The sequence below is a fragment of the Giraffa tippelskirchi genome, chromosome 10 (genome assembly GCF_054371585.1).
Source record: "Giraffa tippelskirchi isolate mGirTip1 chromosome 10, T2T-mGirTip1v1.2.pri, whole genome shotgun sequence".
NCBI classification, from domain to species: Eukaryota; Metazoa; Chordata; class Mammalia; order Artiodactyla; family Giraffidae; genus Giraffa; species Giraffa tippelskirchi.
The window spans coordinates 78483505-78495738 of record NC_137284.1 but is presented as its reverse complement, the minus strand read 5'-3'; the positions used below and the strand labels follow the sequence as shown (position 1 = coordinate 78495738).

Genomic DNA, 12234 nt, shown 5'->3' with positions numbered 1-12234 from the left:
AATATATTTTAAAATATTACTTGAGCTATCTTATTAGTTTTATAAAACTTCAAAGTTACATAATCAAGACTGCCATAAATGTTAAAAGATTACATCTTAGATATGAAATGTGGGGGTGAGATAGCGACTGTAGAGAGCTTCTTGCTGAGTGCTAGTAGAGAGAAATCGTTTTTAAAACACTGTTTCAATTTTGTGGTCCATTTGCTTCTTGTCCTACCTACTCTTTAGTGGTATCTTTAGTCATAACTGTTATTCATCATGGAAGCCAGGACTAATGGAGAGATTTTTTTAGAGTGTTGCAATATGTGATAAGGACAAAGAAAAACTTCTCTCAGCGGGCACACACTATTGCTTTTTCATCTTCTGTTTCTTTAGATTCTTATTCTACATTTTATAAAATTCCATTAACCTCTTCCTCTTATAATGCATTATTATTTCCAGTCTCATTTTTAATATTTGTACATTTTCTATTTGTCTTAAGATACTTTTCCTTTTATGAAATTTTAAAAAACTTGTCATCTAAAAGAATTAAGTTTTATTGTATTTAGATTTGTTTCACACTGGCTTGACTTGGTAATTTAAAACTGCATGAATGTCAATTGAAATTTTTACTTTTTATAATTTTATGGTATAGTTTAACATTTCTATGAAATTACAAATTTAATTTAAAATATTTCTATATTGTGCTGAGCATTTTTGACCCCATGGAAAGACAATGAAAATGCTTGAGTTTATTACTGTCCTTAAAACACAACTAATGATAAGTAAACATGATTTGAATTTTCATTCATGTTTATAATTCAGTACTATAATTATTTCCTTTTTTTTGACTTTCAGCAACTAGATAAGAAATCTCTTCATAAATTAGTTTTTTTGTCACCTCCGTTTAGTGCAGAGAGTAAGGTATAATGGAAGAGAATTTGCTCCTTAGGTCTGAGAAGCCCTTGTATAATGAAGTATTATGAAAGTATTGAAATCGAAGCTTTAATAACGAATGGTGTAGAATGTTATCAGAAGATATAAATATGTGCTTGTGTGTTGATGTACTTTAATATTTTGTTTTGTTTTGAATACATTATCATTTGGATTGGATCCTAGAATAGAAATACATCAGAGCTTCAATAATTTTTTAAACAATTTTAAATTTCTAGAAAAGTTGCAAAGATAGTACAGAGAATTCCTGTATACTCCACACCCTGTTTCAGTTTCTCCTTATGTCATATTATCGTTGTATATTTGTCATTACCATTACATTGCTGTCAACTAAATTTCAGTCTTTATTAGAAATTCACCAGGGCTTCTTTTTTTTTGTAAACTATCCCTTTTCTGTTCTGTTCAATATGTATGATCCAGTCCAGGTGACCATATTGCATGTATGGTCATGTAGTGTCACCTTAGGCTCTCTGGCCTATTAGAGTCTCTTAGTATTTTTTATTTTCCATGACCTTCTTAGTTTTGAGGAATATAGTTCAGATATTTTGTAAAATGTCTCCAAAATTAAGTTTCCTCTAATGTTTGTATCATGATCATACTGGGTTTATTGCTTTTTAGAAGGAATATCACGGAGATAAAGTAAGTGCCCTTCTCATCATATCAGGGGTACATGATATTCACATGACATCATGGGTGTCGTTAACCTTGGTCAAGCCAGTGTTTATCAGATTTCTCTGCTGTAAAGTTATTGTTTTCCCCTTTTCAATACGCTTTTCTTTGGAAGCAAATCACTATCACCAGCCCATTTTGGTCCTTAGGGAGGCATGGACTAAACTTCCTGGAGGGAAACGTATCTACATATATTATCTGAAAGGATGGCTTGTCTCTTCTTCTCTAATATTTATTTATTTCAATATGGACTTGTATATTTATTTTATACTTTTTTTTTAGGAACAAATCATTTATTCATTATTAGATCACTATTAATGAACATCTGTTATACATTAGATACTCTACTAGGTTAAACAACAAAACAGATAAAAATCCGTTCTCTGAATTTCCATTCAAGGAAGATATAGATATTAAAAAAAATAAGCAATTATATAATGTGTCAGATGGTTATGTGTGCTATGGAGACAATTTGGGAAACAAATAGGGAGTATGGGGCGGCGGTGGTGGTTGCTTTTTTTTTTTAATTAGTTTATTTATCTATTTTTTAACTTTACAATATTGTATTTGTTTTGCCATACATTGACATGAATCCACCATGGGTGTACATGTGTTCCCCTTCCAGAACCCCCCCTCCCACCTCCCTCCTCATCCCATCCCTCCGGGTCGTCCCGGTGCACCAGCCCCGGAGCACCCTGTACCATGCGTTGAACCTGGACTGGCGATTCGTTTCACATATGATAATTTACGTGCTTCAATGCCATTCTCCCATATCATCCCTCCCTCGCCCTTTCCCATAGAGTCCATGCTGCTCAGTTGCTTCAGTCGTGTCCGACTCTGTGCAACCCCATAAACGGCAGCCCACCAGACTCTGCCATCCCTGGGATTCTCCAGGCAGGAATACTGGAGTGGGTTGCCATATTTTACATTTTGGATAATAATTCACTACTATGTTGTTTGTTCTGTTGTTCAAATTGTTCCAACTTTGACTGTTGGGTGTTCTTTCAGATCGGCTCAATAAATTAATACTAATATTTAAAATATTTTAAAAAATGGTCCTGACCTGAATTTTTGGTCTAGGCTATAATCATATGACTGAGTTGCTGAGACAGCGAAGAAGACAGTATTGTTGGAGGAGATTTTTAGGAATTAAGAGTTCACTGAGTGAGAAGAAAAAACACTAAGATTTTAAATAAGAGTAATTTGAAAGCATGACAATGAGCCAGAGCTAAAATCATCTAGAAATGAAGGAGAGGGATGACTGGAGGGGAGGGATTGATTGATAGGTGCCAGCTACATGTGTTTTGGAACAGCGTTGGGTGGATGGGAGAGAGGGAGATTGATCTGAAATGGTTATATTACCTCTAGGGCCAGTGGTTTCTTCCAGGGTTATGAGAGGAAAGGCAGTCAGTCACTCTTTGAGAAGCTTTCAGGGAAAGCGGGTATCTTCAGAGAAGAGCCAGGCTTCTTGTTAGGATAAGAAGAAAGTGACATTCAGAAAACTGTTGATTTAGAGAGTTTTGCTGGTAACAGATTGTTAATTCCAGAAGGCTCAGGGAAAGAGAACTTCCTTCCAGAATTAGAGTGGAATAGGAGATGGGGGTAAAGTCGAGGGCCTGCAAAGAGCTATGAACATGTGCAAATCTAATCTGGGAGCTGTAGTTTCTAGTGGTTCCTGACATCAACAGGGGGAAGGGAAAATGACACTAATCCTGATGGACCTGCTGCGGGAAGTGGTGGTGAGGCTGTGAAAGTTTCAGGGTGGAGGAGGTGTTCTGGAGGAGATGTTCTTTGGGGCTTGGCAAAGGAAGGCAAAGAAGCATGGGGAGGGACAGTTTCACTGAGTATTCATGTAAACTTACATCTACGGTTCAGGGCTCCCATTTGACCTCTAACAAGTGAATAAGAGGCCTGGGGTGGTCTGGTGTTACTAATGTGTAATTTGCTGTTGATCAATTTCTAAGTTGTGTCTGACGCTTTGGACTGTAGCATACCAGGCTCCTCTGTCCTCCACTATCTCCAGGAGTTTGCTCAAACTCATATGTCCATTGAGTCGGTGATGCCATCCAACCATCTCATCATCTGTCGCCCCCGTTTTCCTCCTGCCCTCAATCTCTCCCAGCATCAGGGTTGTTTCCAATGAGTCAGCTCTTGGCATCAGGTGGCCAAAGTATTAGAGCTTCAGCTTTAACAGCAGTCCTTCCAGTGAATATTCAGGGTTGATTTCCTTTAGGATTGTCTGATTTGATCTTCTTGTAGTCCAAGGGACTCTCAAGAGTCTTCTCCAGCCCCAAAATTCAAAAGCATCATTTCTTCCTTGCTCAGTCTTCTTTATGGTCTGACTCACATCCATACATGAGTACTAGAAAAAACATAGCTTTAACTATAATATACACATAGAAAAATGAACAAATCATCTGTTCAGTTTGATGAAATTTCACTAAATGAACACTCTTGTATAACCAGCTCTTAGCTCAATTACTAGAACCCAAGAATTAACTCCTTCAAGAGCAGCCACTCTCCTTTTAACACAATTGATTAGTTTTGCCTGTTCTGCAAGTTTATATAAATGTAATTATATAGTATGTACTCATTTTTTTTGCCTTCCATTTCCCAATATTGTGACATTAATGTAGTTACAGTTTGTTTATTGTCATTGTTGTATAGAACTCCATGTATGATATACTATAATTTATCATTTCTACTCTTGGTGGACATTTGGTTTTAGACTGTTATAAAAACTGCTACTCTGAATGTTCCTGAACACATCTTTCAGAGACATACATCCACATTTCTGTAAGGTATATTTTTATGCATGAAATTGTTAGAGTACATATGTGTTAAATTAGAGGGTATTAACAAAGTGTTTTCCAAGATACTGTATCAATTTACATTCATGCCAACTGTGTATGAATATTCTGGTTGCTTCATATCTTTTTCAACATTTAGTATTGTCTCCTTCATTCTAACCGTGTGGTATGTGTGTGTGTGTGTGTGTGTGTGTGTGTGTGAGATATTTCCCTGATGACTAACAGTCTTGAGTACCTTTCATATGTTATGTTTCCATTTGGATAAGTGATGTGTTTGCTTTTCCTGTTGAATTTTCTGCTTTTTTCTTAAGAATTGATGAATTCCTTATATTTCTGAATATGAGACTTTTGACAGGATTGTTAGTATCTTCTCCCACTCTGGTTTTGCCTTTTCATTCACTTAGTGACATCTTCTGGTGAATAGAAGTTCTTTCCCTCCCCCGCCCCAGTTTTACTGAGATATGATTGCCAAATAATTATGTATTTAAGATGTACGTGATGTTTTGGTATACCACAATCAAGTTAATTAACAAATCTATCACCACACATAATTACCAATTTTTATGTGTGTAGTGAGAACACTTAAAATCTACTCTCTTAGTGAATTTCAAGTATACATTATTATTAGCTATGGTTATCATGTTGCCCATTAGGTTACCAGAACTTACTCATCTTATAACTGAAAATTCATACCCTTTGGCCAGCATCTCCACATTCCTCCACCACCCGCCCGCCCCCACCCCCACCCCCACCTCAGCCCCTGGAAACCATGACTTTACTCTCTGTTAACATGAGTTTGTGGAGAAGGCAATGGCACCCCACTCCAGTACTCTTGCCTGGAAAATCCCATGAACAGAGGAGCCTGGTAAGCTGCAGTCCATGGGGTCGCTAAGAGTCGGATACGACTGAGCAACTTCACTTTCACTTTTCCCTTTCATGCATTGGAGAAGGAAATGGCAACCCACTCCAGTATTCTTGCCTGGAGAATCCCAGGGACGGTGGAGCCTGGTGGGCTGCCATCTGTGGGGTCGCACAGAGTCGGACACGACTGAAGCGACTTAGCAGCAGCAGCAACATGAGTTTGACTTCTTCTATGCACAAGTGAGACCTTGCAGTATTTGTCTTTATGTGTCTGGGTAATTTAACTTAGCATATGATTCCCAGATTCATCCATGTTGTTGCAGATGGCAGAATTTCCTTCTTTTGAAGGCTGAATAATATTCCATTGTATGTTTGTGTGTGTATCGTATTTTCTTTATCCATTCATTTGTTGGCAGACAGAAATTCTTTTAATGGAGTCCAATTTATAACAATCCCTTTATGATTAGTGCTTCTGTGTCTCTTGTTTAAATTTTTTTTTGCCTACCCCAAGGTTTTGAAGGTATTTTGTTATGTTCTAAAAGCTTTGTTTTACTTTTTAAAATTAGATCTGTGATCCAACTGCAGCTGCCTTTTGCATATGGTGTTAGCCAGTAGGTTATGGTTCTCTTCCTACCACCTATCCCATGTAGCCCTCCAGTTGACCTAACCCCATTTTTTTATAAGGATTACCCTTTCCCTACTGAATTACATTGTCACTTTGGTCATAAATCAGATCATCATGTATGTGTAGGTCTGTTTCTGGCCATTCTGCTCTGTTTCATTGGGTTTTATTGATAGTAATAATATGATAATACCACACTGGCTTAATTACTATGCTTTTGGTAAGCTTTGTAGTAAGCCTTAATATTTAGAAGTCCAAGTCCTCCAGCACTGCTGTTCTTTAAGATTGTTTTGGCTATTCTTTATCCTTTTGCCTATCCCCCTTGATTTTAACCTTTTAAAAATTAATTTTAATTAGAGAATTATTTTGAACTTTTGTAAAATGTTTACCTTCCCAATTCTTTGTAACTTCTGGTTTTATTTGTGATTGCTTCCTGTCTTAATTTACTAGATGAGCAATGGATAAATAAAAAAGAAAACTCGTGTATTTATATTTACCTTGCTTCATTTTGCTTCACAAATGTGTATAACAGTATTAAAAAAAAGTAGATCTAGGTAGAAAGAAAATAAGAGAATGTATATAATATAATGTTATAAATAAAATTAATTCTAGCCAGCTTTTTTGTGGATAGAGTTAGGGCAGAAACTTTGACTCCCATTATATTAAAAGCAAAGCAAAGAGAATCTGCTAGGAGATTCACAATATCCATAATATAAAAGCAAACCAGTTACTCTGAAGGAGAATTTTTCATGGTATTGAAAACTGAAGAATGTGGATTTTTTACTCCTTTGGATTTTTAAGGGGATAACATATGATCAAGCAGGGTTTTCATAACATTTTGGGCATAAACTCAAAGCCTGGTTTATGTGAATGAACAGTACTATAAAATGAATAATTTGGTACAAATAATGTGGTGTTTTAATAGTTTGGCTTGATCCAAGGATAAAATTTAGAATAATAAAAGGGCTATTTTTTAATCCTAAAGAAGTAAAATGCATATCTCTCAAATAATTCATGTATGAATAAATGAATCAACGAATATATGTATTTTCTTAACCATTTTTAATAGAAATTAGACAATAGAAACATTAGAATGTAATCTTTGTAAGAACCTGTGTTGTTTATTTAAGAGGTATCTGTATGCTTTGATAGGCAACTATGCAAAAGTTGTATGTTGATAATCTTCAATAATAGTATTGCATAGTAAAACAACACTTTTATTGTCAGGTGCTTTTATTTATATTTTTTCATTTAATTTTCACAGTAATCCATTGAAAATATGTACTATGGTTTTTCCTATTTCATGAATAAAAAAAGAAAGGCAAATAACTTGCCCAAGTTTACACTACAAGTAAGAATAGAATCAAGATTCAGTTTCTGTCAATTTTGCCTCTGTTTCTTCTACATGATAATTCTGATGAAAATTAAGAAGGCTAATGCAGGGTTTGTGCCTGACTTAGGAGTTCAGCAAATTCAGGTGGAACTAATAAAGTTTTCCCTCAAGACACAGTCCACTCTCTTATAGATGGAGGTGTGAAGAAAACTATATTGTATTTTGACAGAAGTTTTGCTTGAGATAAATTTGTTTTGCATTTCCTTTAACTTCCTTTGTTTCTTATTTATACTTAAGTAAATTACAGTCTTCTGAATAGCTATTGTTGCATATGGTTGTTATCTTGGATATTACCACTTTTACTTCTGTTTTATGAATATTAATCTTCCAGGAAACCAAGTGGCTTGCCTAGATAGTTATTGTACTAAAGAACTGAAATATAAGCAAATTAAATTACTTTAATGTTTTCTATAAAGTCAAGTTTGGATGCATGTCTTTTTATATTTTCACAGTTTTAAAATATTTTCTTAAGTTGCATTATCTCTTTGGAATTATTTAATTTAAACTAAGAAATGTCCAGTATGTTTTCCAGCTGACATTACTAAAAGCTGAATGAAAATTGTAGAGCTAATTTCATCATGTTATAATCGTTTATACTTTTGTCATGATTCTTGCATTTCAATGCTGTTTGTTACATTGATTTTTGATGTTAACTCAGTAATTTATGTTTGAAACTTTTAATTTCTCAATAAAAAAAGTAGCTACATTTTATAGAATTACTTCTATCCTTGGTAATCTGACTATAAAGAAAATGTATTCAAAATTTTAGCATTTTTCTATGTTAATTTTCAGGTTGAAGATTTAGAACAGATGTGGAAAGATGTTCACTTCAGAGAAAGGGGTTGTGGAGGAATGGTTGTCGGAGTTTAAGGTAATATTTACTGTTTTACTATAATAACTATATTCTAAAGAAGTTTTATCTGGGTTTTAAATTCCAGTGGCTTTCTTTTTTAATGACTAAAAAGCTAAATATCTGTGGAAGCAAAAGAATATTCCAAAAAACTTACTGGGGAATTATTTAAACATAATAATCTTTCTGAGGAAATTGACTCCTGTTTTGCCAAGTGGTTTAAAGGTTTGTCTTCTCACTTTTATGGCAACATCACAAAGAATGATTAAAGTCTCTGAAAGTTGATATAACTCTCCCTAACCACCATGAACGATTCATGGTTGAAATGTTTCTCCCATTTTGGGGCGGCAGGGGAAATGGACATGATCAATGATGAGGAAAAGATGGGAAGATATTTGCACAACTTTCTCTCAATGCATCTTTCTTTGGTTGGCTAACCCAGTGCCTGTAAAGGGGTATATAACTTTTGTTTAGTGGATGAAAAACAAAAACAAAACCTCTGTTTGGTTGTCTTATGAACTCATTTCTATGATAGCTAAAATGATGTTTCTTTAAGCAATTAACTGGAGCTTCCCTGGTGGCTCAGTGGTAAAGAATCCACCTGCCAATGTAGGAGACATGGGTTCGAACCCTGGGTCAGGAAGATCCCCCGAAGAAAGAAAGGGCAACCCACTCCAGTATTCTTGCCTGGGAAATCCCATAGATAGAGGAGCCTGGTGTGCGGTAGACCAAGGGGTTGCACGACTTAGCGACTAAACAATAACCAATTAACCACCTTCTTTTTGTCCTCTGTGTCTCACTGTTACACATAATTATGTGAGCTTCCTGATCAGGAACCACAAGAATGAAAAGTTTGGGCTGACACTTTTTTTTTGTTTTTTTGTCCAGCTCGATTAGCCCAAGACCTTGGACAAAAGTCAGAGTTGTTAGCTTGTTTCAATGAGGGGCACCATACAATAAATACTGTGTAGGCATCTCACCAAACAAAAAAATAAAATCATTATAGGATTTGGAGGAAAGGTGTTCAGATGAAATTTAAATGAAATAGTATTTTGATAGGCTCAAGACAAAGCAGAGCTATGTGTAATGGGTTTAACATCAGACCTGGGTTGTGAAGTGCACACATGGTCATGTTGTCTTTAGAAACTACAAAGTTAACATCTGTGTTGGATGTTGGGTTCAGAAACCCCTAATCTGAAGCCAGGTTCTCTGTGTCTAGGTGACTCACATCCTCCAGGCAACAGTGGCATATTTCATTCTTATCGATATATGTTTAAAGAGCAAAACTTTTGATATCTATGATTTTAGATAACAAAGCTTCTCACTGAGTAAGAATACAGAAGTCATTCAAAAATGGAGGTTCAAGAGGGAGAGGACATATGTATACCTACGGCTGATTCTTGTTGATGTTTGACAGAAAACAACAAAATTCTGTAAAGCAATTATCCTTCAATTAAAAACTAAATTAATTTTTTTTTAATGGAGGTTTTTATGACACTTTTCAGCGGCAGTATGTCCTTGAGAGAAACAATGTTTCCTGTTAATTTTGTAGGGGCTGTAGCCATTGTTGTTATCTCATCCCAATAAATGACAAAGATTTTCATTTTGTCAGCTTTTGTAGTCATAAATTATCTTTCTATGGATCCCCTAATTCATAGAGTGATGTAGTTATGCATGCACTTATAGAAGTGCACTGAATATAGTCCACTGCATACAGTGCCATCTACATGCTTTAACAGTTTGAATAAATCTGGTGTGTGCCCTTTTTTCTTACATAAGTTGTCTTTGTGTTTTTAAGCTTTTTTTCTGTTTCATGAGAGTTTAATATGGTTCATTATCATGATTTTTTTGGCAAGTTGATGAAAATTGTCAAGTTTAACAGCTGAGTACCACTTCTGGGATATTCTTATGTTTAATGGTGAAGTAAAATTTGCAAAAGGAAATATAGCCATTAAACCATTTTTTAATATGGGAGTTGTGGCAAGAGGGCATGATGAAGGGTGGGGAACATAGGGGGAAGTCAACTATTAAGGCAAATAATTGAAAGTTATGGCTAATTCTCTTCCCTTATCATCTGTTTGTTTATTCTCTTCCATTCCTGGGAAGGAAACTTTTTCATTGAGAGAAGAGAAGTAAAATCCTGGACCCCATGATCTGAAAAGTTATTTAACTTTCCCCTAACCATCTAAAAGTAAATATAGTCAAATGATGTAACAAATGATTCAAATTTTTGTCAAGTATAAGGGAAGATATTTCCTACCCTTTGATTAATATGGTAGACATTTCTGAAAATTATTTTGTATTGTGTTAATGTGCATTGAATTCAGCTCTTTTTATGTTTGGTAAAGAGGTAAAGGTTACCAGACAAAGTTAGCAACATACTGAAAATAACAGAAGATAGGAAAGTACATAAGAACAAATCTCTTACTTTTAAAATTAAAGTACCTGGTCTTTTGAAATGATTTGTGATGTTAGTTACATATTTTGGTTAAAATATTGAAGAAATAAAGTTTAGAGATTATTCATCTGTCATTCTGAGTTTCTGCTTGGTTGTTTAATTTCATAACTGTGGTGCTAATAAGCCAAGGTCATCATGATTGATAAAGTAAGTGGTACAGGGTACTTGAGACTGAGAAGTCAAATTTTTCCTCTAGGTGGTTTTACAACATTGAACAAATCACTTAACTTCTTTGGGTCTCAATATCCTCACCAAGAAAACTGAAATAGGTGGTGTGTGAAGATGATTTTAGCTCTACACTTTTCCATGGGTGCAGCCTGAACTCCCAGACTCATAACCTCACTCAGCATTCTCTCAAATGCACAAGATAACGTAGTTTGCTTTGTGCTTTTTTTTCTGTTTTCTTTTTTACCTTTGGACAAACTAGCATCTGCTCCAGCTTTGGGCCCTCATTAATATTCTCTTAGTATACCAACAAAGTGGTTAGACTCAGACTTCATTATTTTAAGATTTCATGAATTGTTAGCTCAATCTCTGTATTTCAAATAGTTATTTGTAAAATGTTATCTTACAAATTGTATTGTGTTTTTCTTAATGTTATGTGTAGATTTATATAGAAGATTTATTTTCTGGTAGTCACTGAATCACAATATGTGACTCAAAATCTAGTCTTATATGTAATATTGTTGGTCAGAGTTGTTTTATTTATTGGTTCTCTATCCATCAGTCCATCTTCATTAATTCTCTTCCATCTAACCTGTATCACTTCCTTACATTTTATAAAAGCCATCTGCCAAATGATACTTTAATATCAAGCATCTGTCTTCTTCAAATTTTGCCAAGACTAATTTCTTACCATGTAATCCCATTATTACTTCTTTTGTCTCTAGTTCTGCCTTCTTCAAAGTGAGAAAACTTAACTAGTATTTAAGAAGGCCAGTACCTTTGAACTAGTACAATGTAAATTTAAAGGTTTGTTGTAATGGTATTTAAATCCATAGGCTCTTTTAGATCTTAAGGTTTTCAAAGCACTGTTCATAAACACAGCAGTTGTATTTTCTCTCCTTCTATTGACAAAAGTTAACTTTTCTCACATTCACAAAATGAAATAATGACAGAATTGTAATAAAATGTAATAGCTCACTGATTTTTAGGAAACCTTTCCTCTCATTTAGCTGTAGTAACCTAGGCCCAGAGTATTTTCTAGAACTTGTCGTTTTGGAAAAGAACTGTCCTTTTACTTTTGGCTATTTCACAAAAAACATTTTACCTCATGAGGGTTAATTGGTACGTAACTGAAAATTGTAATTCACACTTTTAATGACTGTTTCACTTTTAGGCTAGATAGTGCATGTAGATATCTTTTTATTCACTAATCATTTTCTAAGATTTATTTTTCAATGCACTTAGTTTGAAGTTTTATGTTTAGGCACACATGCACACACACACTTTAATGTGTTTCACATATATAGCTTAGGTTCATTATCTTCCAGGCAATTAGACATCTGTTGTTTATTTGACAGTTACTCCCTTTTATATAAATTCCACTAGTATTAGGTTACTCTTGATCAAATAACAGAAATGGAATGTTGCCTGGAGATCTTTTGTTACATGCTTTTGAAATATTGAAGAAAGCCC

The 12234-nt window shown here is 34.7% G+C and overlaps 1 protein-coding gene across 16 annotated transcripts in view; it reads left to right on the top strand.

Moving 5' to 3' along the window:
• Nucleotides 1-12234, top strand: part of HYCC1 (hyccin PI4KA lipid kinase complex subunit 1) — a 112374-nt gene that overhangs the window by 32486 nt on the left and 67654 nt on the right. For all 16 annotated transcript variants that reach the window (XR_014067428.1, XR_014067430.1, XR_014067434.1 and 13 more), the window contains one exon: nucleotides 8081-8159. Coding sequence is in view for 8 of the 16 variants with exons in the window: in XM_081536412.1 (XP_081392538.1) it covers nucleotides 8109-8159 (51 nt within the window). In the remaining 8 variants the exon portion in view is untranslated. The remainder of the gene's footprint in view (nucleotides 1-8080; nucleotides 8160-12234) is intronic.